Source organism: Alternaria infectoria, assembly GCF_024043175.1.
Source record: "Alternaria infectoria strain BMP 0036 chromosome Unknown scaffold_8, whole genome shotgun sequence".
Lineage (NCBI taxonomy): Eukaryota > Fungi > Ascomycota > Dothideomycetes > Pleosporales > Pleosporaceae > Alternaria > Alternaria infectoria.
Genome location: NW_026250697.1, coordinates 881,275 through 907,006, shown reverse-complemented (window position 1 = coordinate 907,006; position 25,732 = coordinate 881,275). Strand labels below are relative to the sequence as shown.

General features: G+C 53.4%; 11 protein-coding genes across 11 annotated transcripts; 4 read left to right on the top strand and 7 right to left on the bottom strand.

Moving 5' to 3' along the window:
- Positions 1–45: 45 nt before the first annotated feature.
- Positions 46–1,284, top strand: J4E92_005722 (uncharacterized protein; the record flags this gene model as incomplete). The annotated part of the gene is made up of 1 exon (XM_051497100.1): positions 46–1,284. One exon carries the CDS (start codon positions 46–48, stop codon positions 1,282–1,284), a length of 1,239 nt encoding a protein of 412 aa, XP_051352760.1.
- Positions 1,285–1,418: 134 nt separating this feature from the next.
- Positions 1,419–3,071, bottom strand: J4E92_005721 (uncharacterized protein; the record flags this gene model as incomplete). The annotated part of the gene is made up of 1 exon (XM_051497099.1): positions 1,419–3,071. One exon carries the CDS (start codon positions 3,069–3,071, stop codon positions 1,419–1,421), a length of 1,653 nt encoding a protein of 550 aa, XP_051352759.1.
- Positions 3,072–3,946: 875 nt separating this feature from the next.
- Positions 3,947–5,275, top strand: J4E92_005720 (uncharacterized protein; the record flags this gene model as incomplete). The annotated part of the gene is made up of 3 exons (XM_051497098.1): positions 3,947–4,455; positions 4,524–4,680; positions 4,730–5,275. The coding sequence occupies 3 exons, from the start codon at positions 3,947–3,949 to the stop codon at positions 5,273–5,275; spliced, it is 1,212 nt and encodes a 403-aa protein (XP_051352758.1).
- A 37-nt stretch (positions 5,276–5,312) lies between these two features.
- On the bottom strand, positions 5,313–7,126 carry J4E92_005719 (uncharacterized protein; the record flags this gene model as incomplete). The annotated part of the gene is made up of 3 exons (XM_051497097.1): positions 5,313–6,454; positions 6,504–6,711; positions 6,806–7,126. The coding sequence occupies 3 exons, from the start codon at positions 7,124–7,126 to the stop codon at positions 5,313–5,315; spliced, it is 1,671 nt and encodes a 556-aa protein (XP_051352757.1).
- Positions 7,127–8,091: 965 nt separating this feature from the next.
- Positions 8,092–9,067, bottom strand: J4E92_005718 (uncharacterized protein; the record flags this gene model as incomplete). Its single annotated transcript, XM_051497096.1, has 2 exons — positions 8,092–8,714; positions 8,815–9,067. 2 exons carry the CDS (start codon positions 9,065–9,067, stop codon positions 8,092–8,094), a joined length of 876 nt encoding a protein of 291 aa, XP_051352756.1.
- Positions 9,068–10,992: 1,925 nt separating this feature from the next.
- Positions 10,993–12,543, bottom strand: J4E92_005717 (uncharacterized protein; the record flags this gene model as incomplete). Its single annotated transcript, XM_051497095.1, has 3 exons — positions 10,993–11,344; positions 11,394–12,289; positions 12,340–12,543. The coding sequence occupies 3 exons, from the start codon at positions 12,541–12,543 to the stop codon at positions 10,993–10,995; spliced, it is 1,452 nt and encodes a 483-aa protein (XP_051352755.1).
- A 3,166-nt stretch (positions 12,544–15,709) lies between these two features.
- MET2 (homoserine O- acetyltransferase) lies at positions 15,710–17,181 on the bottom strand (the record flags this gene model as incomplete). Its single annotated transcript, XM_051497094.1, has 3 exons — positions 15,710–15,823; positions 15,879–16,925; positions 16,987–17,181. The coding sequence occupies 3 exons, from the start codon at positions 17,179–17,181 to the stop codon at positions 15,710–15,712; spliced, it is 1,356 nt and encodes a 451-aa protein (XP_051352754.1).
- Positions 17,182–17,808: 627 nt separating this feature from the next.
- J4E92_005715 (uncharacterized protein) lies at positions 17,809–19,997 on the bottom strand (the record flags this gene model as incomplete). Its single annotated transcript, XM_051497093.1, has 3 exons — positions 17,809–18,457; positions 18,507–19,859; positions 19,912–19,997. 3 exons carry the CDS (start codon positions 19,995–19,997, stop codon positions 17,809–17,811), a joined length of 2,088 nt encoding a protein of 695 aa, XP_051352753.1.
- A 642-nt stretch (positions 19,998–20,639) lies between these two features.
- Positions 20,640–22,763, top strand: J4E92_005714 (uncharacterized protein; the record flags this gene model as incomplete). Its single annotated transcript, XM_051497092.1, has 3 exons — positions 20,640–20,666; positions 20,720–20,912; positions 20,968–22,763. 3 exons carry the CDS (start codon positions 20,640–20,642, stop codon positions 22,761–22,763), a joined length of 2,016 nt encoding a protein of 671 aa, XP_051352752.1.
- Positions 22,764–23,550: 787 nt separating this feature from the next.
- Positions 23,551–24,690, top strand: J4E92_005713 (uncharacterized protein; the record flags this gene model as incomplete). The annotated part of the gene is made up of 1 exon (XM_051497091.1): positions 23,551–24,690. One exon carries the CDS (start codon positions 23,551–23,553, stop codon positions 24,688–24,690), a length of 1,140 nt encoding a protein of 379 aa, XP_051352751.1.
- Positions 24,691–24,796: 106 nt separating this feature from the next.
- On the bottom strand, positions 24,797–25,623 carry J4E92_005712 (uncharacterized protein; the record flags this gene model as incomplete). The annotated part of the gene is made up of 3 exons (XM_051497090.1): positions 24,797–25,094; positions 25,146–25,354; positions 25,408–25,623. 3 exons carry the CDS (start codon positions 25,621–25,623, stop codon positions 24,797–24,799), a joined length of 723 nt encoding a protein of 240 aa, XP_051352750.1.
- Between the last annotated feature and the right edge of the window lie 109 nt (positions 25,624–25,732).

Genomic DNA, 25,732 nt, shown 5'->3' with positions numbered 1-25,732 from the left:
CAAATTGCTAACGGAATATCGACAACAGACAAACTTACTGACGAGATGATGCAATTTGCGAACCCCACAAACGATGTCATTGACACTACTGTGCGCAAAGCCTATCTTAGTGATATATGTCTCACCTATAGCGTCCTAAGACCAGGCATGGAAATACTGCGAGATGGTTCCGACAAATATTCCAGCAAGCCGGACTTCTTACCCCCAGATACAATGGATAACGATCGAAGGAAAGATTTGAAGCACTCTGCAACGCCGATAACCTCGGTAGATCTTTTGACCGCGGCGGCCGCTGTGGGAAATATCGAAGCTGTCGATCATTTCATAGCACAAGGGGCAGACCCTCTGGGGTACACTTCTGGCATACTCACTGGCCCGATCAAAGCAGCTGCAGTGTGTGGCCACACTCCAATGGTTCTTAAGCTTGTAGAGCTTGCAAGACATGATTTCCCGACTCTTGGAGCGCGGGAACGTGACTGGATTCTCGTCACATTCGAGACTGCGGTGTGTCATGCCATGAAAGCTGGAGACACAGAATCAGTGCGAATGTTACTAGAATTTTTCGTCACTCGCCGTGAAGCCCGAATCCCGGAGATTTGGAAAAAGTTGATTACCGATGGAGCACAAAACGGCAAAACCGAAACCCTCGTGACGATTTTGAAGGACGATATCCCGAAACGCAATCCAGGGGATCACCACAGCGATTTGCAGTACGCGTTAAAAGAAGCTTGCGAAGCTGGACATTCCGAACTCGTATGCCGCATACTTGGTGGCGATTTCGTGCTTTTTAATCGGGATCACCTCATTCAACAAACATCACTGGAAGCAGCTCGTTACGGACATCGAAAGTTGGTCGATGTCCTCAGAAGCTACGGCGCCCATATCGGATCACAACATCTCGTCGAAGGTATGACAACTTTTGCAGACAGGGCAACGACTCACTTCCTTATGACCCGCCACCTGGTTGATGCGGGTGTTTCGATAGACGCGCAAGTTCTTAAGCAGTGTGAAAGTAAGGCATCTTTTGCACTACGTGCAAGACACAAGATGAAGCAGAGCCACTTCTGTCTTACTGATGGTGCCATGGTAACCATCTTGATTGCGAGCGAAGCGAAGCGACAGGGCTTACGGGCAGAACTCAAGTCGTGCGGCAGCATCAAGCTTCTACTGAGGCTAGTGCTTAATGGGAAGATCATAGTTCCTCCTGAGCCGCTGGATTTCATGAAACTGGCGGTAGAGGTAGTAGACTGGCTGGCTAGTGAGAGTCAGCCAGCGGCGTCTTAAACTGAAGGATATGTTTGCGTCACGAATGAGCCACTGCATACTCGGCTCGTAGAGTGAAGGATGATCTCATGAATTGAGTAATGCATTTAGAAAAGACAGTGTATACATACAATGCCTACCCACGCTTCTTCTGGCTACCGCTTGGTGATGGTCTTCTGCTCCTTTGCATCATCTCTCATCTCCTGCTTGATCTTGCTAATTATTCCTGCACCGCCATAGATCATAGCAGTGTATACCTGTGCCACACTTGCTCCCGCATCGAGAATCTCTCTCGCCTGCCGACCATTTGTGATGCCGCCCGTCGCGAATATAACTTTGCGTGGTGCGTTTGGTGCTGGCGCAGTTCTGGGTGTAGAGTGAAGGGTCATTGTAGGTGCTGATTCGGAAAGATCGTCGACGTTGGAAGAGAGTTGTGTTGGGGACGGTTGGTCGAGATCGAGCGTTGGCTTGGTCTTCGAAGACTCGGTAGAAGGCTTATCGTCTGTGCTCTGGCCAGCGGTTGGCTCGTCGGTGCGTGCTTCTGACGGTGGTGCAATGTGCTTTGGGCCTTCGTCAAGCGCTTTCCTGTACCTGCTGACAAGCGAAAGTGTGCGCTCGAAAGTTTGGGGACCTGAGTAACCTCCCTGTTCGAGAAGCAACTTTGCTTCTGATTGGGGAAGTAGGTAGCCCTTCGGCAGTGGGTCTGGTCGCTTCTTCGTGGTATTGCCAACGATGACACCATCCACACCGGAGTCCCAGACTGCCTCACAGATGCCTGACACCTGCTCTTCCGAGTCCTCATCGGGGCTGACTTTGACCATAACAACAGGCTTTGTCTTGCGGTCGATCTTTTTGACGGCGCCTACTACTCCGGAGAGCAATCGCGTCAAGGGCTCGACGTTTTGGAGAGTGCGAAGGCCAGGTGTGTTGGGCGAGGAGACGTTGACTACTAGAATGTCGGCGTACTTGCCAACATGGCCCACGGCGGTGGCATAGTCGCGTACTACAGCATCGATGTCGTTCTCGGAGGTCGTCTTGTTCTTCGCAACCTGCACGGCCATTAGACGCCCCTTGAGCAGCGAGCCTGGTGGAACGCCAGCTTCACCGTCGAGGACCTGGCGTTCGGCATCTTCACCCAGTCCAAGGCCAGCGTGGTATGCGAATTCCCTGACGCGTTGTCGTAACCGTGAGGCGACCAGCTCGGCGCCTTCCGAGTTGAAGCCGTAGCGGTTGATGAGAGCGTTTTGGCTGGGTATCCTGAAGACACGGGGCTTGGGGTTGCCCTCCTGTGGCAGCAGCGTGACAGCTCCCACTTCGACCACTCCTGCTCCGAGCTCGAACAGCGGTGTCGGTATTTCGGCGCCCTTGTCAATGCCAGCAGATGTTCCAATCGGGTTGTTCAGTGTGTGTCCAAAGACTTCGACAGCCAGATCACCCTGGGAGTCAGCCACGCCGCGTTCCCGAGGGTTCAGGCCAAAGCTATGCAGCACCTTGAGCATGTGTGTTCCAGCATGGTGCGCCTCTTCGCCATCTGGGTATATTTGTCGCAGCGCAGGCACAACAAGCCATTCGTGAATGCTCGCGCGCGTGTCGGTGACGTAGAGGTAGCCAAAGGTACCACCGAGCGTCAGGAGGGTGCCGTATACGAGGTTCTTGGTACGGGTACCAGCCGATCCAACGTTGGTCGCGGTTTCCGTGGCCGTCGTGGCCTGTCTTCTGGGGTGCTGGAACGGGCGATGTGAGGGGCGGCAGCGCGGTACCGATGGCCGTACGCGCAGAGCACGCATATTCGCGGCGGGGTTCATCATCATGGGTGTGATAGGGAGCCCATGCGACACTCAATGGCTGCACAATCGCCTGGTCGAGATGGCGCTGCCGACTTTGAGCCGTGAGGAAGCTCGGAACCAGCCAATGACGCGGGCTTGGCACTAGGTACCGGTGCCGCGTTTCCTACATCCTCTCCTTCTCTACACAACCTGATTTTGTGGCTGTATACGACACATCTGCAATGAAGTCGGTTCTTCTCGCATCTCCCGCTCTCATTTGATCTGACGTCTCGCCCATACTCATGTGGCGCATACTCGTTTCCCAAGCATGATCATCGTACCAATCTCAACAGTCGATTTCAACAACGACTCAAACTTTATCGATCTGGTCTTCTCACGGGTCACCTTTAGAGGCCTCGTTCAGTAGGCTGTAACTGCGGATTATATTACTCCGTCAGACGTTCTCTGGATTTGATCTCACAAGGGCTACTGATACTCCAGTCTTCATCATTGGCCGGACACCAGATCTTATTGGGATGCTCAATCATGAGCCATCGAGAAGTCCATCCCCAGCTTGATCTGCTCTTAGCGTAGAGCTTTCCGACACATTTCTTCGCTCCCCACAGCGATATCCCGGCCTGTTCATCTATTAGATTGCTCAGAGCTCAAGAGCCGAACAACATCCGGTGGTACGGGCACTTGCACGGAGGAACTACCATCTCAGAGAATACTTGCACCAATGGTATCAGCCATGCTCGCTACTAGGGTTATTCAGATTACTCCATGCGTATAGTCTGTAGGATGACACCTGCTTGCGGGGCGCAACGGTCCCACCGTACAAGCTTTCATAAAGCTTGAGTATCTTAGCTTTTCTCCACTGTTCCTTACTTCACAGGACTCTGTTCGAAGTCGACAAAATGACTCAGCTCGCTTTACTTCATCTATGGCTTCTGCTCGTACCAGCACTTGCTGGTATGACCAAGACCGGCACACTCTGCACCGTCACTCCGTCCGGCACCAAGGATGACAGCCCTTCCATCATGGACGCCTTCAAGCAATGTGGCCAGAACGGTCAGATTGAGATAACGACAGGTGACTACACCATCGCCAAAGTTATGGACGTCCTGGACCTTAAGAACTGTGACATCTCCATCCGCGGCAAACTGACTTGGAGCGACGACATCCAGTACTGGGTACGCAACAGCGTCAGTGTGACATATTCTCAACGAAGTACAGCATTCCGTCTTGGCGGTGAGAACTTCACTCTGCAAGGTCACGGTGAAGCACTCTTCTTTGGCAATGGGCAGAAGTGGTACGACGTGAACCGTGATGGGAGCAACATGGCCGGTAGGCCCATCAGTCTGACACTCTGGCATGCGAAGAACGTATGGATTGATGGAATTACTTGGAGGCAGTCCCAGTTCTGGTATGTCTCTCCAACGACATGAGGAACCATACTTACCGGTTGTGAGCCCATTGCTAACCGCACAACAGGCATACATTCGTCGCCTACTCGCAGAACATCACGATGACAAACCTTGACATGAACGCCACTTCATCCTCCCAGTGGGGTACCGTCAATACTGATGGCTTCGATAGCTGGAACTCCCAAGATATTGTTCTCAAAAACTGGGTGGTGACGTGTGGCGATGTAAGTCCTCATCGATCTCGTGTCTGTGCTATACCTAATCTATTCGAAGGACTGCATATCGGTTAAAGGCAACAGCAAGAACATCCATGTTAAGAATGCCACCTGCTACGAGTCTGGCGCCATGGTGATTGGCTCAATGGGCAATCCCACGAACGTTCCCGAGACTGTAGACAACGTACTCTTCGAAGACATTACTGCCATTCATAGTTCCAACGCGGCCTGGATCAAGACATACCCTGGCCAAGGCCATGTGAAGAACGTCACCTTCCGCAACATCAAGTTTCAGGACGTCAATCAGCCTATATACGTCTCCCCGTGCATCTACAGCTACCAGAATTGCGATTCAAGCCGCTTGAAGATTAGCGACATTACCTGGGAAAACATCACTGGTACCTCGAGATACAACGTGGCCGCGGGTATCTACTGCAGTCGTGGCGCACCTTGCTTGGGCTTGAAGTTCAAAAATATCGATATCAGGCCGAAAAATGGTGGTACGGCGAAGATACTTTGTTCCAATATGAACAGCGACAGTGGATTAGCATGCACTGGTACCTGCCCGGCAGGATGGAAACAGCAGCTAAGCGGCAATGCTTAAACTTTGGGTGTTAGTTCTATGTGCAGGTCGCATGCGCCTAGGCACTAACACCTCCGTACAAAGCGTCCAGTTTCTGCTCATACAAATCCAGCAAAGCCTTTTTCTGCACTGTTCCCTTCGCCGTCTTTGGGAACGGCTCTTTCACAGCCAGTATCATATCCATTCCCACCCGCGCATAAACCGGCGAGCTCTTGTTCACTTCCTCCACCGTATCCCAAATCTCATGCACATCCTTCCCATCTTCCATCCTAACAATCAACGAGGCTTTAGGCCTTCTCGTCCCTACCATCGCTACCTCCGCAACTGAAGCATGACTTGCAACCCTCTGTTCTGCCGCCGTAGGGAAGAACTTCTCGTTCGTCAGAAAAACGAGAAGATCATCAGCCCGGCCGTAGTGTTTCCATCGCTCTGAATCTTCGTGATGCTTTGTAAATAGATCGCCCAGTCGCCTTTCCTTTGCGTCTGGGAAGATGGAGAAGATGGGTTGTACATAGCCGCCGTGCTCGTTCCCGTCGTTGCGGTGCATGACAGCTTCATATAGAGTGACACCGTCCGTGGAAGCAGAAACAGGGTCGAAGCGGATATTGAGAGCGGGGTGAAGTGTCGTGTACTCCCAGTACGCAGATTGCACTGAGTTTGCATCTTTGCGACGAATACTGGGCCAGACGCCGAGTTCGGTCGATGCCATAACATTCAACACAGACACCTGCGCTGCGACGAACTCACTCGCATGACTACTCACACTGCCGCCACCCCAGCCGATTTGTTGCGTTCTCTGGCTGAGTCTCTGTAGGACTTCTGGGCTCTTGCTTAGATACTCGACACAGGGTGGCACGAGTGTCAGGCAATCGACACCGACGCCTCCATCCCTTGCGGCGATGATGTCCAAAGCAGCTAGTGCGCTGTCCACACCCGCAGCTGGTGTCATCCATGTCGGCGGGTAAATTGGTGTTACACCAAGCTGCAGTGGAAAGAGGATCATACCGATCATACCGCTGGCGTGGAAAGGTGGGAAGAGAAACATTGCTCGCATACCTCGGCCGTTCCCTGATCCGTAGAGAAGCTCTTGCTCTAGTTCGTAACCTGGTGGTGCGGTGAGATACATGGTTTGGGCTACACTGTTCGTCCACTCGTGTGTCCAGAGAATGGGCTTGGGAAAGCCCGTCGTGCCGGATGTATCTGCGGTCGGTTAGAGGTAGTAGAGATAGGCGAGAGCGAGAGTACGTACGGAGACAAACGAAAGGTTCGCGGGAATTTTGCTGATAGGTCTTGTTGTACGGATACGGCTCCGCTTTTGAGGTGAGCAGTTGCTCTACACTCGGTATCTGGAGGGTCTTCATATCCTTCATTGACAGAACGTCTTTGACAACTGGTATCGGAATCTCAGACTTTAGCATGGCCTTTGCGTCCACACTCTCAATCAATTTGACCAGTGCCTCAGCTCCGTATCTTGGCGATGGAAAGAGCATCTATCCTCGTCCTTAGCCATTTAAACCACCATCAAGACGCTCATGTCGGAGGACGACTTACCTTGTATCCCGCAATCACACTTCCCAAACATGATACCGCATATCGTATGTCGTTCGGTCCCATGTACACCAAAGTTCTTGTTCCATCTTTTTCCTCTTCTTGCAGCTTCCCGATGTTCTCTTCTATCCACCGTGCGAAAGCAGAAACAGCATTTGCTACTTCAGCAAACGTGATCTTACGATATCCATCCTCGATCTTGTGCAGGTTCACCGGAAACTCTGCGTACGTCGCGGAAGGATATTGAGCCGCGAGTTTGAACAGTGTGTTTGGAAGAAGTTCATTAGTGGCCTGTGGCCAGGGAGCGGGGCGTGTTGTATCCATCATGTGTCGTGATAGGTACTAGCAAGGCGAGAGAATAGGTGCTTGTAGGTGCTTGTGATCGAGCTGTTCAGTTGTTAGATTAAAAGCTGCGGAGTATCCCAACTCCCCTTCTTAGCCCGCCTTTTATCTTACATCGGTGTATCCCATCATCGTGCGCCCGAGACTAGTCGAAATACGAGATCCTGACCGGTTGCCACATGTACTTTACACCCCATGGAAGCTTTCCTAGCGTATTTGATGCAACCACGGCTTTACAGTTTGGGTTAGAAGCCAGATTAATGTAGTCAAGGCAGCCAGCGATCACAGGCTGCAAGCTGCCGAGGTTGCTACAAAATAGTGTGGAGCTTAGCAGGCCAACGTTAGGCCCACGTAAGCGAGGCCGTCTTCAAGATCGACCATCCGAGCTGGACGCTTGAGCGCTGCAAGTCCAACTGAACATCAGTACTGAAAAGGAGCGCCCTGGAATTCTGGGCGTCAGCGCTTTCGTGGAAGCGGTGTGCCGAGGGTCTTGGTAGAACACGTACTATCCCTTTTCCACAGCAAGTGTCCCATCAGGAATGTGGTCTCAGGAATGTGGTTTCAAGAATGTGGTTCCAAAAATGTCGTTTCAGGAACGTGTCGTCAAGATGCCAGAAGAGAGAATGGAGGAATACATGTAGCTGTGGGTATCGAACTACGACCGCTTCAACAGCGCTCAATACTCGCTGATGATGAGTGTACAGGCACAAAAGACGACATTCCCAACAACAAACGCCAGTCGATGCAAATATGATAATCGTCCGCGCACATTGACTGTGGGGTCGACCTCAAGCTGAAGATAAGCGCGCCCAGCGCGCATCCGAATCTACCTCACCCTCCTCACTACAATACTGTCAGCGCACATCCTCCACGCTCCTAGACTATCTTTGTTCCTCCCCCCTACGTACCTGCCATGATATAAAGCGGACCAATGAAGTCTCGCAAACCTACCAATCATAGACCCACCCAGAATTTGCAGTCATGAACTCTTCACATGCCTCCTTGAGGGCAATGTTTGGTCTCAGCTCGTTGATGGTAAGAGTCTCTCTCGTCAGCGGGTCCGTTGGACTGCGTTTGAGGTGCTCAATCAGCGTAGCGCGCTCGTACGATCTTCCATTCTTAGTTACGACCGGGTCGTGCATAATCTCAAACGTTATGCCATCGACGAGGTAATCCGGGACCTCACGTTTCTGCTGATGCTCCGGGTCAGAAATCGCGAATGCGGTTCTGAGGTCGTCGCGCTTCTTCTCGAACTCTGTCTTTCGCTCTGCTTTCTCTTCCTGCCCGTCTGAGCGACTGGTTTCCCCAGCCTCCATACGTGCTTCTATCTCATCCATGTCCTTCTTGAACTCTGTTTCCAGCATCATTTCAAGGTCGGAGAGCAGATCGCCACGCCGCCGTATCCTTTCTCGCTCGCGGATGTCCCATTTGGCTTTCTTGCATTTCAAAACGAGAGCGGATATTGTGGCTGCGTTGGAGGTTTGTTGCGCGGAGGTGGTGCATAGTTCGTAGGCCATGAGGGCCGAAGATAGGGCTTCGTTGGGATGATTAATCGCGAGTTGAGCTTGCGCTATACTATCATCAGCCTGGGATTTGACATGCAGAGCTCGCGCAATGGTGGTAAGGCGACTGTCACGATTGACGCCCCTCTGTAGGGAATGAGAGCATACCCAAGTAAAAGAATGCCTTCATGTTGTCCTTCAAGAGCTCAATACTCCGTATACAGTCATCTATAACTCCTTCCCATTTCTCCAACTTTAGCCTCGCATTTGCGCGGTTCGTGAACAACAGAGGGTTGGCGGAGTTCTTCTGAATCGCCTGCGAGTACAGCCCCTCAGCTCCTTCGTAGTCGCCATTCTTGAAGCACTTGTTGCCCGAGTTCTTCAGCTGCTCGGCGGCATATTCGTTGCCTGGCGGAGGCATAACGGGGTAAGTGAGCGAGCGACGGAGGGGGTAAGGCTGAAGGTTAATCGACGGGAGTGAGGGCGGAGTTAAGCTTCAATGATTGGTAGGGCCGCGGGGGTGGGGCGCTTTTTGTTGCGCCTCGCGATGGAACCTTCGAGACGATGGATACGATGCTGAGGTGAGCAGTCCGGAGTCTTCGGATGCGATCTATGCTGTACCTGCAGAAAAGATCTCGGCAGTCATCGTAGGGGCAGCAAGCATCGAACACGGTAGCACGATGCAGGCGCGTTGTAGGCGCCACGTTTGAGTCGCGTGCACAGCCACGCTGCGATCATGCAATCGAGACCCTGGAACAGTTGTCGCGTGCTGTGGTCAGTAACAAGACAGCTGGAGCCAGGCAAACGCAACCACAGAGTGCTATTCGTACATAATCAACATGCATCAGAGTATCATAGTGAACCTCTTCTGTAGGAATATGTCCTGAGTACACAGGCCAGAACAAATCAGAACGCTAGTCCACCTAGTGGGGCACCGCTTCAGTTTCTCCTGTCGAGTTCACGAAACCCACTTCTTGTGTCTTCCCTCCAGCCTCGCCCTTCGAATCTCTCCTGTCCTCTTTGTATAGATTGGGGTAGCTTCTCTGCCGCCGAACCTCACCCCCCTCGTCCGAGTCGTCAATCCTGTGCCGACTGGGCGGCGCACTTCTCTTCCTGAATCTCTTTACATCATCTTCGCTTTCGGCACATGCATCGTCGGCTTCCAAGATGGGGCTCCTAGTCCTTCCCCTGCTGCCACTCCTGTTGCGTGCTCGTCCTCTGAATGTATGATCAGGCTCGGCATCACTACGCCGCCTGGTCTTCTTCTGGTCGGATGTGGGCGGAGAGACGGAAGACGTCGGAGAGGAGGGACGGTGATGTTTGCGGTGATGCTCTCGATATCGGGAACCGCTGTTGCGATCGTGGCCGCGAGATGGTGAGGATGCACGGCGTGGAGAATGCTGTGACGACTGCCTACGTCGCTTGAGCCGGCCACGCTCTTCTGCGTCTGCTTCTGGTTCGATGATGGTTGGAATCTCCGTCGCGGTTGTCTGTACGGATGACGAAGTAGCCGGTGGGTCCGGCATTGTGTTTGCAGACATTGAAGATGTTGCCTGGGTGAGGTTTGGCCAAGTTCAGCTCAGCTGTAAAGTGTGAAAGAAATGCCAGATGCTAGCAGGTCTAGGCATATCAGACCCGCAAAGTAAGAGGGGTGCATTAGTTCACGCCTGACGCAGACGGGCCGTTTGGATGAATGATGGCCTGGGCCGCATGTGAGCAGTCGTCCCAAGCGTCAGATGTGAAGCGTAGGGTAGGTGCGACGTCATACGCCCAAGCGCCATCACGCGCTAGCCTAGGGCAGGCACGATGCTTTGTGAGTTCCGTCGTCGTCGCTTATACGACGAACACCACAAAAAGCACACATAGGTTGCAGGCGCATACTCATCTGATGCCAACTGTATGATCGCTTTGTTGCAACCATCTCAAATGTCCACATCGATGGAGAAATGGTCTTCATGCACCTTGCAATAGTCCATCAGTCTGTCCACAGTCAACAGCGCTCATTCAACACCATATCTAGGTCACCAATAGCTGACCAACCGGGGTTATCCGACGACGATAGTACAAATTCGGAGCAATGAAAATATACGGGTTCATGGCTCGGTAGTCCGCACCTCGAAAGCAAAGATCACCATCCAAATAGGCACTAGACTTGAGAAAACAGTAACGCAGTGTAATATAGGCTAGTATTGCCACGTATAAAATCCACGCTATGCGGGATGTGGAAACCCTTTTTGTGGAATCGAAAGCACAACCTGGGTGGAAGATGAAAGAACACACCCATAAACACCTGACCAGCGCCCAACGCTTCTAAAATGCGAATGCACAACTCCACTGCTTTTCCGTCTACGCATCATGTTGCTGCTGCAACCCATGATGTTCCTTCTCCTCGCTCTCACTCTCCCTCGCAACAGCAAAGCTCTTGCGGACCGCCATATCCGCCTTTGTCTTTGTCATCAGCGCATCGCGGATATCCTGCTTGCTCCTTCCGGCCCAGGACTCGAAGTTCTTCTGGCTGAGCGGCCAGATGGGCATGTTGCCTGGGCGGCGCATGAATTCGGCGGCGGCGGGAGGTGGTTGCGCAGTGATGGTGTCGATGTCCATTTCGAGTTCTTCGCAGTAGGCTTCAAGGGGAAGATCGTTGACGTCGTGACCGAAGGGGTTCTCGATTTCGCGACCGATGGCTGAGAGACCGATGCTAGAGGTTGTCAGCGTTAATTATAGGAAGTGGATTGAGTGAAACTTACATAATGTAGGCGGCGAAGATGCAACCGGGGATGGTGATCCAGCGGAGGTCATCCCACAGTTGGAAAGGCAACATCATGACGTAGACCCAAGTGATTTGCGAGATAGCGATGGAGTAGGCGATAGGCAAAGGAGTCTGGAGAACACGATCCATACCAGTGAGGGCCTCGTTGAGCTGAACAACACCGGTAATGGCTTGGTTCTGGTAGAGACCGACCTTGAGCGTTTCATTGTCGATGATGCTGTGGACGTAGCAGGAAAGATGGTTCAGGATTTCGAGAGACAGGTTGCCGAGAGGCTTCTTGGAGCGCTTGATCCTCTTGCGGGGGTTCGACTCGGCGAATGTGACACCGAGGTATTCACCAACAGCCTTGATCTTCTTCTTGTCTCCTGGCTTGGGGATGTCGAGCTCAGCAGCGCGGGCGAAAGTATCTAGGTACTCAATGCGGTCGCGAAGATCGGGGTAGTCGATACCAGGCTCAAACCGGAGTCTGTGCTTGACAGAGCAGGCAAACGCGTTGAGAAGGTTGAGCGCAGAGAGCTTGTTGAGAAGATCCTCCTTTCCGAGGTCGCCTTCGCGTTCGGAAGTGTGGTACCAAATGGTCCTTGCCAAGTTTTGGCTAACAAAGATCAACTGACTCCAGTACTTTCGGCCCTCGGTGTAACGCTCGTATGCGGTGCTTGTTCGGAAAGAAATGGCAAGACCAACGACGAAACCAAGAACGGTCAGAAGAAGAGTGCTGACTTTGAGCTCAAATATGAATTCAGAGACGCATGTGATGAGAGTCGACCAGAGAGTTACTACTGTGAGTGGTAAAATCATCTTGGGAAAGACCGAGCCGTGCATTCGCATGAAGTATGGCCATTTGCTGTGCTTGGACATGTCACGAGGACCGATCTGTTGATTGTTAGTAAGATGCAAGGCTATCATATTGAAGAGAAACCTACAAAGTAATCTTCAGCATCTAAGCTGCCGTTGGTTACCCTTCTCGAGGGAACCTGGTACGTAACAGTACGGTGTCGCCATGACCGCGGTGATATGGGACCCTCAAACTCCTCTGCTGGCTTGTTCGTACCACTCGATGAAGGTGGTGGTATCTCAATATTATCTGGGCGAAGCGTCTTCGTAGTCGAAGCATTAGACGCCGCCATCTTGTCCGTAAGTATCGGATTCAGTGTGGCAACCGTCCAGCAGTTGAAGTAGTGTTAAGCAGTAATGCTATTCAAAGGACAGGATATGGTCAATGCGAGTGAGCGAGTGATGTATATGGAGAGCTGGTGTAGCTTTTGTAAAGACTGAAAGCAAGGAATGCTAAAGAAGATGAGGAAAGAGTGTGACAAAAGCAAGAGGTAGGTGAGGTAATATGAGTAATGAAGGCAAGCGAAGACAAACCACTCCCGTCAGGAGTAAAGATCTCCCACCCAATGTTTAAATATAAAACACGCGTATCTGCACCTTCGCACAAAAAAATCCTCGCAAACCCATGGCGCCCACGGGGATTCGCTCCCGCACCTTTGGCAGCGCCATCATGGTCTAACATGCGATCCGCGACACACGTTGGCATGCAGGGGCCGTCTGGCACATTGTGCCCCTGAGCCAGAAGGACGACGGTCTGGCCAATCTGAGTGTGGGGTGCAGTGGAGTCTCTTCGTAAAGTTGACAATGGCGACGAATGACGGCAGGGGCGCAGCTTGAAGCAGCAAGGGGCGACACGCGGAGCCCTGTTTCACGAAACGTATCTCGCCGTGCCAAGCACGCCACTGGGCGTATTGAACGAGGTGTAGTCAGCGATGGTATGCCTTACTTGGGTACCTATCGTCCGACTGTAGTCGCGCGTGTGCGGGGCGCTATCGATAGCGATCTCCATAGGCTATTGCTGGCGCAAAGGTTCTCGCATAAAGAGGGCATGCTGGTGCGGGCTCTTCGTGTTCGATCGACAAGACCTTTGTGTCAGGAAATGTTCACGTCGAAGCCCGGCTGGCAGGTCTAGACTAGGGCGTGCCGAACCGAGGCTAAGATTACCCCTGACAGCATCGCACCAATGGGCGTGCTCGCGAACGATTCAACGTGAAAAAGCCTCGTCAGCAATTTCTAGAGCATCGGGAACACTGCTCGGGCGTGCAATTTGGCACATTGGCATGCGACGAGGCCATGGCAAGCTAGCCATTACGCCGCACCCGTAGCGACGCGGAACCGCGAGCATAGCTTGCTTTTTGCCTCTTAGAGACCCATGCGCTGATGAACCCGCCCAAAGCATGTGTCAGGTATGTCAGGTACGATGTATGTGCATTTACACAAATCCACAGAACGGGTTTTGCTTCATGGATTGTACTTCTAGACACATCGAAAGCGCACAGAGCCTTCACCCAGTCGCTTCATCTCCGGCCGCTCGTTCTCACCGCTTCGAGTCACTTTGACCAGGAAAGGAAGGAAAGCCCTTGACTAATTCGATGGCTGGCTACCTCCTCGCAATCCGCCTCATTTCCGCTCTCCCTCTTTCCAACTCGATGGCCAATTCTCTTGTCTTGAACGTCTTTCCATCAACGCAGATGTGCACTTTGTTGATCTTCTCTAGCAGTATGCGATAGTATCGTGCCTGGTAATCCACCGTGTTGAAGTCATTTGCAGCCCAGAGTTTGGCCCAGATATTGACCAACTGGTCGCGTATTACGTCTGTCCAATTCTTAGGGAATTCTTGTATCAATGTCGTCGACAGTGATCTTGATCTGTACATGAGAGGTGTACCATGTGGAGTCCCTTGAGGTAGCACGTTGAGGACGACCTCGTCAATAGAAGCGATCTTTCGATTTCTAGAGATGGGATCCGGGCCGTGCTCGAATATGTGCCTGAGCGCTGCACACACTTCCCAAGCTGTGCGGTTGTAAGGAGCAAGCTCAGCTGTTACATTCGGCTCAGATATTCTGATGTCCACCCACAGCCGCTCGATGGTCGTCGTGTATGCCTTGGATACGGGTACTCTGCTACCCAGGCCTGTAAGGTGACTTGTGATGGGAGCAAGAAGGAATGATGCCCAGCTCGACAAGACATTAGTAAATGACGCGTTCCCGTCGTCTTGCTCCCTCCGAAGATCGTTTCTTTTTGTTGTGACGAGCGGCGCAGAAAGCCATGTAAAATGATATGTGCCGGAAACTTCAAAACAATCCATGCATGCAGCGAGCAGCCCTTTCCGCTTCGTTCTCTGGATAATTTGCATCATCTCCTCATTCACTTGGCGGTTGCACGCCAGGAAGCTAGCACATGTAGGCGGTCTCCTCTGTGATGCGATTAGACAGCCAAGTGAGAAAGGCGATTCAGGCTCCTGTATGCGGCACCATCCGGTGTCTGATCTGGTATCCTCTAACGATGGACGCGGTCGGCATGATAGAAGCAGCTCTGTGTATATAGCATCGCGCAATTCGCGGGGCAAGTCTAAGAGCTGTACCATCATGAACCAAGGCTTGCAGTTACTACCACAAAGTCTCAAAGATTATGAAGCTGCTGGAGATGTAGAGAAGGTGATGCGACATTATCTCCAATGAGATGAAGCCTCGCTTTGTCACCCCAGGCCAAAAATTGAACCGAATCCGAAGTCTGGGGTAATACCAGGGTTGTGTGATCGTTTCCTTTCTTCTGGGACGGCGAGTCTGATGGCGTGCCTGAGGCTGTTTCAGAAGTGCAGGTACACCTTGCGATAGCACGAGAGACTATGTCTGAGGCGCGTTTTGGATGAGCGCAAGGAAGTCGTAGGATCGGCAGCTGTAATGCAAGAAATTGATGGGACTTGAATGATTGGATAGACTAATGGTTGTGATGCTCAAGTACCAAGTGATAGGATGGCTGGCGTGCGCTGAGCTATGAAGGCACGGGGCTCCGGATCTTCCATAGATACGTGGCGTCATGCTTGGCACAAATCGTCGGATTACCGTCGGACCGTACAGTAGAGTTCGATGTCAGCAACATGCCGACACATCGACTTGTCGACTTGAGTCAGTCGAGTAAGCACACGCCGGGTTAATTCGGAGCCGCACCAAGTCACAGAGATCACAGGCGCACCAATCGATGTACATGTTCATTGAACGACAAAGAGATCTTTTTATTCCGCAAGAACTCCCGCTAGCAACGCATGTGCTATGCTGATCTAATGTAATTGGACGAATATCACGTTAACACTGCCTTGTATTGAGGCAATGACAGAGGTGACTGGGTCAGAGAAAGTTGTGAAGTAAAACCGACATGTGTCTTTCAACATGGGGATCAAAGGTATCACGTTATCCTGCTATGGCATGCAGGACAGCGGTGACTAAAAGAGACGGGTATTTACGACTCTGCTGGAGCAGGGACAGAGTCTGTAGGCTGGGCCGTGGCAGGAGCCTCTGTTGCCAGAGCGCGGAAGCCATCGGTTGTGATGTTTACAGCACCAGCTTGTACAAGCTGTAGACATGTTAGCAACTAAACGGAAGCCATTCTTTAGAAGGACAGGACTTACAGCGCGGCTCAAATCATCAAGAAGATCCTCAGGATCCTCAATGCCAACGCACAATCGGATGATGTCTTCAGGCATGTTCCTTTCCTTTCTGGTCTTTTCGTCAATGCTGGCGTGACTCATGCGGCAAGGCATGCTGATGAGGGAGTTGACGCAGCCAAAGCTGACACTGATGCCCCAGAGCCTTGCGCTCTCTACAATGCGCTCACTAATGTTGACATCGCCAGTTTCGAAGGACAACACAGCGCCAGCGCCGCGTGCCATGCTCCAGTGCAAATCGTACTGTGGGTGCGACTTGAGACCAGGATAGCGGACCTTGAAGCCGTGGGACTCAAGGAATGTGGCAACACGCATGGCATTTGCTTGTTGCTTCTCCATGCGGACACCAAGGGTCTTGATCCCACGCAGCAGCAGCCAGGAATCGAACGGCGAGAGACCACATCCTGAGGCATTGATTGTGAAAAAGAGGCGATCTCCGAGCGCGGAGTCGTTGATGGCAATGACGCCTGCCATGAGATCGTGGTGACCGGACAAGTACTTTGTGCCAGACTCGTAGACGATATCGGAACCGAGATCGAGCGGGTTGAGCAACATGGGCGACATCATCGTATTGTCGACAGCGACCACGGCGGTAGGGTTCGCGGCGTGGGCGATGCTAGCAATGGCGGGAATATCGCAAATCTTTATCAGAGGGTTCGTGGGCGTCTCGAGGAGCACCATGGCCGTCTTGTTGCTCACTACTTGGCGTACTTTCTCTGGGTTTGTGGTGTCGACGTGGTGCACGATGATGCCGCCATGTGTCGAGAGGTACTTGAGCAGTCTGTTTGTTCCGCCGTACAGATCGTCGCCGGTCACGACTTCGTCGCCCGGTCGTAGGAGGCGGGTGATGACGTCGAGTGCGCCCATGCCGGACGAGACGACAAGCGCGCGGTTGGCGTTCATGATCTTGGCAAGGTGACGCTCGAGATGTGTTCGCGTAGGGTTGCCGGAGCGTGTGTAGTCGTACTCGCCGCCGCCTCCGGTCGCGGACTCCTGCTTGAATGTCGCGGACTGCGCATGTTAGCCATTTGGCCGCCACCTGCTACCCGAGCGAGATTCGAGTGTCGCATACCTGGTAGATGGGCACAGAGCTGGCATTGTACTGGTCGCTGCTCTCCGTGTAGACCAGCTCCGTCATGAGGGCATACTTGCGGCCATTACGGGGCGAGCTGGGCGCGGGCGATGGCGGGAGGTTGTGGCCGTCGAGGTCGAGCGGGACGGCTGCCTTGCCAGCGGCATTGGCCTTTTTGGAGCTCTCTCCAGCCATTGCGGTTGTTCTGCGTCCGCGTTACCGGCTTGATTAAAGCCGAGTGGCGGGGCTGCACGAGTTCCAGGTGTCGCGTTGAGGCGATGACGAAACCGTTCGATGTAGGGCAAAGCAAGACCAGAAGCGAAGCAGTCGAAATGTCAGAGTGCTTCAGGTTACGAGTGTACAAGTGTAGAGGTCAAGAGTGTCACAACACGGCATCAAAGACATGTGCACGGCTGCGTTAGCCCGCCGTGTGGGGAGTCACCGCTGGAATTGCGCCATCGACAACAAATCGGCAGTTTTCCGTCGCTCCGAACATCGCCCGCACTATTTCGCCTCCGAACTACGGGCGTCGTGGGCCCTTACCCCGGATTCAGACAAAGAACCCACAACAGTACGCCTGTCGAAATTACCTGGATGCTCTTGACTATCTGATTATACGGGTATACCTAATGTGACAAAGCTGGCTTTACTACACAATTACCATCCTCCCCACCAAGCTCGCTGTGCGCCAAAACCTGTTCGCCGTACCAAATGCCTGACCGTCCCACAAGAGCTCAAAAACCGCGACAGCGTTGAATCCAACCAGTTGACGACACAAAGAAATCCAGTCCAAAGCAGCCATAAGTGCGGAAAAAAACTCGATCATCGGGGAGTAATTGCAGGGAACGCCTTCCTCACGTGAAGGTTCATCTTGAACTCGAAGATACCTTCCTCTGTGCCACAATACAGAGTCCGCCCATCCTGGCTCATGGCGAGTCCCGCCGTCCGTACGCCTAGTCTCGCATCATGTGTCGTTCGGCTTGAACCTCGGAGACCTAGGCTGAACTCGTAGGATTCAAGGATAGGCTGGCCAGCGCGGGTGATGCGAAGACGTTCACGTGCCTGCGTTAGTTGACGGATTCGACGAAGCTCGCTGCGAAGTTCAGGCGCAGTAGCATGGCTGTCGGCTCCAGGCGCATGTGCGTTAGTAGCGCGGGTTGTAGCGCGGTCCTGTTCAGCAGCCAGTGCATCTTGAACAGTGCGCCACGCTTCATCTGTCGAAGCAACTAGCTCGTTGGTCACGCGACGCGCGTGTGCCGGCACCGCGTTTGGCGAGCGGGTTAGGACAGAGTCAGTGATATTGGTGAGGGCAGCTGGGGCATTGACTGTGCCTTCGTTTATGGAGACGATGACGGAAGCCCGACGGTGAGGTGTTGTGCGCTCTTGGAGCCAGTTGCGTGAGTGAGTCTGCCCAGTCCTTTCTGCCATGAAGCGAGCCATCGCGTCGGCTACCTCTCGAGCTGTAGGCTCCCTGCATCTCATCAGTCTCACACTGCCGCAGTAGTTTATGGGTCACATACGGTACAGTGTTGAGTCGCTCAGAAGTTGTGTAGTTGATACTTCGGGGCGTTACTTCCTGCTCATCCCGAGCCTCTTCAGGCTGCCTATGCCTTGTCCGCAGAGCACTAAGCACTTGCCTTTCGCGCACGGTTAAGCCAAGTGGATCGTTGTCCGACTCTACTACACCCAGCCGTCGATGTAGCCTCTGTCGCTCAGTGTCAGTTTCGAGGTATTCATTCGCGACGTTGGCGGTCGTCGTGTTGCCTTCCCCGTCTAACGCGCGTCGATATCTCCTGATCAGATCCGCTTCTCTGCGAAGCTCGTGCATTTCAGGACTGAGGTTGAGGTCAAAATCAGCTATCTCAACTGTCTCGAGACCTTCCTCTTTCGGATCCAACGTGAGGGTTTGCTTAAGCTTGAGGCCAGCTCGCAAGTCGGCAATGCACACCCTGCCTTGGTCTTCGCTCCAGATGAGGAAGTCCCATGGTGCTGGCGAGAAATGCATCGTCCGCACTGCGCCAGGCCCAGTTCGACTGTCCGGCCTAGTAGAACTTATCAACTGTAGGATCGCGTCTTCACCGTATTCGACGAGTTTTAACAGTTCGATATCAAAGACTGTGATGTAGCCGCATTCTGATCCCACTGCACAGAGACGTCCTGAGGGGGACCAAGCTGTAGTAAAGTAGCCGTCTGCATGGGAATGAGCGGGCCTATAGAGGTTTACTCTGTGTAGCTCCGTCCACACGGGAGGCGTTGACTGCATCAGCCCCTCGCGTATCTTATTGCTAGGCTTCCGCGAGTCTGTACGTTCGAAGAAGAAACCAATGGGGGCGTCACCGACAGCCACGAGCATTTGGCCATCGGGGGAAATGGAAGCATGGTTCATTGCGAACTCCAGGTCGATGACTGCCAGCTCCAGATTCTGTGTAAGAGAGTATATGCGCACCGTCTTGTCGTTGTTGGTGAGGACTGCGACGACATCATCCTGACCGTTGCCTTCCGCTGGCAGCTTGTGTATGGATATGGAGTTGACGATATCGGTTCCAATCTTCTCGAGGCGTACGCGCGAAGCTGCACCTAGTATGGGCGGGCGAGGCAGGCGGTGCTGGAAGTCCAAGGGCAACGAGGCGTCGACGTCGGAGGGATCCGTTGGGGGGAAGCCGGTCACCTTGATGGCGGCGAAGTTGCCGTGTTCTTCTCCCCCCACGCAGACGTAGCCGTAGCCCGAAGCCGTGCAGCGCGCTTCCCAGGGCAGTGTAGTAACGTGGGCCTGTGTTCGTGTAGCCGCATTGAGGCAGTAGACGGCGGCGCCACTCGCATAGTAGACGAGATCTGGTTCGGGGCACGAGATGAAGTGGCGCAATTGATAGTGTCTGCACCCGTCAGCGTCGACCCATGGTATTGCAGTGTCTGGCTGGCGCTCACGCGATGGGGATCTTGGTCGGGTAGTACGCCTTGTGAGCCAAGACAAAGGTCTCGGTGTCTCTGCTCAGGAAGTCATCGACGGCCATAGTTTGCGGTCAGGCAGGAGAAGGCCGCATGTCTCTGCGATGCTGGGTGGAGCCGGTGAGGCTCAGCGGCAGCAGGCACTCTACGTCACAGTTGTCTAAGCGCAGAAGGCTAGAGGGTTTGACAGGAGGGGCTGCAGACAGGTTCGAGGGCGAGATGCAGCGGGTGCTTAGGTTCTAGGTGTATGTGGACGTGCGTTGGATATGTCGTAGGGCGGGCTGGCAAAGTCGCCGTGTCTCGCGGTGCTCCAGGCGTCACCATGGTCAAGCATCTTCCCCACACGCGAGCGAGATGCGCCAAGCCCTGAGCACCGCGACGCACGGCGAGGGCCATGACACAGAACGCAGAGGCCGTCATCGCGTCATCCACCAGCGTCGCCCACTGGCAAAAAGTGCATTTCGCCTCGTCTTCCGGAGTTAGGTCGCATGCGCAATTGTTCGTAGCAACTCGGAAGCACAGACACTTACAGCGGAACCTCGGGCGGCGATTTAACACCAAAACGAGCTAGAATCTTCTCCGAGAATTTTGTCCATCGTCAAAGCTTCCATCACTACATCATATATACCATCGCCCTCCCACCATCCATCTCTACACCCAATCTTCTGTCGCTTGCATCCCCTCCCGCAGCGTCTCTCACATCCACAATGCTGTCCTCAAGATTATCACGGACCGTAAGCAATTGCATGCATCCAAACATACTTGACATTCTCTGACCTCATCATAGTTTTTGCCGCGTGCGGCCTCGGCGGCGCGACGCACACCCGCCTTCAGGGCCCCCGCCGTGTTCACGCGCGGGTACGCTGAGGGCGGCGAGGAGAAGGTCAAGGGCTCAGTCATTGGTATTGACTTGGGTACCACCAACTCCGCCGTCGCTGTCATGGAGGGCAAGGTTCCTCGCATCATTGAGAACTCCGAGGGTACGTTCATCTGGTTTTTCACCCAAATTGGCCATCCCGCTGACCCAATCCACAGGTGGCCGCACAACCCCATCCGTCGTCGGTTTCACAAAGGAGGGCGAGCGTCTCGTCGGTATCGCCGCCAAGCGCCAGGCTGTCGTCAACCCCGAGAACACTCTTTTCGCTACAAAGCGTCTCATCGGCCGAAAGTTCACCGATGCTGAGGTCCAGCGCGATATCCAGCAGGTCCCATACAAGATCGTCCAGCACACCAACGGTGATGCCTGGCTCGAGGCCCAAGGACAGAAGTACTCGCCTTCCCAGGTTGGAGGTTTCGTCCTTGGAAAGATGAAGGAGACCGCCGAGTCCTACATGGGCAAGAACGTCAAGAACGCCGTCGTCACCGTCCCCGCCTACTTCAACGATTCCCAGCGTCAAGCCACCAAGGACGCCGGTCAAATCGCTGGTCTCAACGTCCTCCGTGTCGTCAACGAACCCACCGCTGCCGCCCTCGCCTACGGTCTTGACAAGGCCACCGACAACGTCGTAGCTGTCTACGACTTGGGTGGTGGAACATTCGATATCTCCATTCTTGAGATCCAGGCTGGTGTCTTCGAGGTCAAGTCCACCAACGGTGACACTCACCTGGGAGGTGAAGACTTCGACATCACTCTCGTCCGCCACCTCGTTGACCAGTTCAAGAGGGAGCAGGGTATCGACCTGAACAGCGACCGCATGGCCATCCAGCGTATCCGTGAGGCCGCTGAGAAGGCCAAGATCGAGCTGTCTTCCTCCTCGCAGACCGACATCAACCTGCCCTTCATCACTGCCGACGCTTCCGGTCCCAAGCACATCAACACCAAGCTCACCCGCTCCCAGCTTGAGAAGATGATGGACCCTCTCATCACCCGCACCGTCGAGCCCGTCCGCAAGGCCCTCAAGGACGCCAACTTGAAGGCTACCGACATCTCCGAGGTTATCCTCGTTGGTGGTATGACCCGTATGCCCAAGGTTACCGAGTCTGTCAAGAGCATCTTCGGCCGTGACCCCGCTAAGTCGGTCAACCCCGACGAGGCTGTTGCCATTGGTGCTGCTATCCAGGGTGCTGTTCTTGCTGGTGAGGTCACTGACCTCCTCCTGCTCGATGTTACTCCTCTCTCCCTCGGTATCGAGACCCTCGGTGGTGTCTTTACCCGTTTGATCAACCGTAACACCACTATCCCCACCAAGAAGTCCCAGGTCTTCTCCACCGCTGCTGACTTCCAGAGCGCTGTCGAGATCAAGGTCTACCAGGGTGAGCGTGAGCTTGTCCGCGACAACAAGCTCCTCGGCAACTTCCAGCTCGTTGGCATTCCCCCGGCCCACCGTGGTGTACCCCAAATTGAGGTCACCTTCGATATCGACGCTGACTCCATTGTCCACGTTCACGCCAAGGACAAGTCCACCAACAAGGACCAGTCCATCACCATCGCTTCCGGATCTGGTCTCTCAGACGCTGAGATCGAGAACATGGTCAAGGACTCTGAGCAGTACGCTGAGCAAGACAAGGAGCGCAAGAACTCCATCGAGGCTGCCAACCGCGCTGACAGTGTTGTAAACGACACTGAGAAGGCTCTCAAGGAGTTCGAGGACCGCCTCGACAAGGCTGAGGCCGAGAAGATCAAAGAGAAGATCGCTTCCATGCGCGAGTTCATCTCCCAGAGCCAGTCTGGCGAGGGCTCTGCCACCGCCGCTGAGATCAAGGAGAAGACCGACGAACTCCAGAACGCCTCCCTGAGCCTGTTCGACCAGATGCACAAGGCCCGCTCCGAGAGCCAAAACCAGAGCGAGCAGCCTCAGCAGCCAGAGGGTGAGGGCGAGAAGAAGCAGTAAATGCTTTGATCGTTCAGCACTGGTTTTTGTCTTTCTTGTTGATCGCTTCGTTACGTCCAAAAGTAGGCGTCTTGCATCCTGTCATGATTGGTCTGGTTTAGGTCACGTCTAGACGTGTACATGTCCCTGCACATGTTTGAGCATCTCTGTATCATACTTTCCGACGGTTTCTCTTCTCACATTAGCGTTTGTTTTATTACCCTTACGGATCCTTGGTACACGTCGGAATTAACGAAACAGTGATATCCTCTGGTGGTCAGGACACGATGTGGAAGGGACGATATAATGGTGGAGTCATGAATGTACCATAGTCTAGAGATGCGAGATGGTAGCACTCCGCTTACTTCTCCGCTCTACAATCTACGATTTGAAATGTTCATGCTACTGTCCTCACATTTGCGCTAATATCGTGATCAATGAACCACACTATAGGTTTACATGATCTTCTGTGCCCCGCTATCCGAACCTCGGGATAACCTCATAATGTCGACCCGCTAAAGTCTTACGTCATAGCCGACCTCACAACCGTTGGCTTCCGGCCTTTGACTATGCGCAAAGTTAACCCCAGATTGAACAGCCTCTTCCTATGACTCCATCTCACATTGCAGTCAAACAAGGTTTCCTCATCGCGCGTGGGACCATCATCACTAGATCAATCGTCACCAAGTCCATACACTGTTCATTGAAGTACTCTCCGCTTTGTACACCCACCGGGATCGGCCCATCTGGTACTCAATACCGACGCCCTTTGAGCATTCGACTCAGCTCGACTAAAACCAAGCCCAAGATGACAGACGCAACGAACCACCCCCTCTCCGGTCTCTGGCAACCGACGCAACTCCAGAAACTACACTACGGCGCCGACTCAGTTAAACAGCATCTCCTCTCATGCCTCCCAAAAGAGTCAAGCAAAGCCTTCATCATCACCGGAAACTCACTTGCTAGCAAAACGCCCTTGGTAAAGCAAGTCGAAGAGCTATTGGGAAACAAGCACGCAGGCACCTTCTCCAAGATCGGCGAACACGCACCTGTCGCCCAACTCGACGAAGCCACCGACCTAGTCAAGAAAGACGAAAGCATCGATACTGTCATCTCCATTGGCGGCGGAAGCCCGATCGACAGCTCCAAAGCCATCAGCTATCGTCTGAACGAGAAGACTGGAAAGTACCTATACCACATCGCGATCCCCACCACGCTCAGCGCAAGTGAATGCACCCTGATGGCTGGCTACACGCAATCCGATGGTGTCAAGACAGGCGTGCGAGCCAAAGAACTCGTTCCTCATTGCGTAATCTACGATGCCAAATTCGCCCTGCATACCCCCGAGCGCCTGTGGATGTCAACAGGTCTCCGTGCCATGGATCATGCTATCGAGCTATTGTACCATCCCACCGCCACCGAGATGCCTGCCAGATGGTTAACGCTACAGTCCGCGGCCACCCTCTTCGAAGCCCTGCCAAAGTACAAGCAAAACCCCAAAGACGAAGATGTGATCACGAAGCTTCAACTCGCTGCTTTCGCTTCCCTGGGCTTTTTGGGTTACAACATCAAGGGCGGTCTAGGCCTCTCACACGCTCTGGGGTACGCACTAGGTTCTCCTTATAGTATCCCGCATGGCATTACTTCCTGTCTCACTCTCGGACATGTGGTCAAGCTCAAAGCTCAAGACCCTGCTGCAGCGGAGCAAGTTGCTCGTTTGCTTCCTTTTATCGGCGAATCGGCGTCTGGTGATGCCAAGGCTGATGCGGAGAAGGTAGGTGATAGGGTGCTGAAGTTGGTGAAGGATCTGGAGCTGGATAGCGATTTGAGAAATTACAAGGTGGGCAAGGATCAGATTCCGGTGATCACTGAGAGAGCGACTGGTGGGCAGAAGGAAGGTCAGGTTTATGATGCTGTTGAGGGACTGGTTAAGGGGTTGTTTGTATGATTTTGCATTTACTTCGCCTTCTCTACCCTTCTACCCCCCTAAGCCTTAGGCGTTCCTCTAGAAATTAAAAGCACGAGAAAAGCCTTTCATGTTCACATAAAGTAAACTAAGCTTTAGCGGCACGAACCGCATTGATCTTTCCAATCAAGAACTCGCCAGCCTCCTCCGCGTCATCGCCATAGCTGAGATGAGGAAGTAGAACAGCCCCTGCGAGGTTACCGTCACAAACCGTGTCGCGAACGAGCCCACCGCAAAAGATTCGGAGCTTGTCGCGGGGGAAGTTGGGGATTTGCTGGTTGTCACGGCGGTTCTGGGTGTCGCCAAAGGTGACGACACCCGCGATCTGGTTCTTGACACTGGCGGAAAGATCCTCGATAGCACGGTGGTTGACTGCCGCACCTTGACTGTGGTCATGATTAGTCTCTGAATGAGTCGGGGAAAAGGGCGAAACATACGAGTAGCCACCGCAGACGATGATAGCCGAAGGGCATTGACTGTTGATATCTTCGAGAATTCCGCGCATCTCGCGCTCAGAGACGAGATCAGTGCCACCGGGCAAGTAGTTGGTGGAAAGTAGCGCTGCATAGTCGACGCCCTCAATAGCCAGGTCGTCACCGTATTCGCGGCGCAGCTCATCGCCAAGTGGCTGACCGATGATAGAGCCCTATTCTCTCAAGTTAAACCAAAATACAACTAACCAACTCTTGGATAAATTACCATGTTGCCCGCTTCAGTGGATCCTCGAGCCCAAACAAAGATGACGTCCCTACAGCCGTCACCGAGCCGGCTGGAGAACTCATTCTCGGTCAAGCTGGTGCGGTCAAAGAAGATTTGGCGTGTCGCAACCACGGCAGACCCCGAGTTGGGGAGCGCGATAGGCGTGGCAGAAGAGACGATGGCCAAAGCCAGGATAGAGATGATGGTATTCATCATGATGGAAGTAAGAGCGAAAGATGTGTTTGGTAAAGAGACGACGGCGTCAAAAAGCGAAGGCGAAGGCGAACAGAGAGAGCGAGAGTGAGTGAAAGGCAGAAGGAGCTCG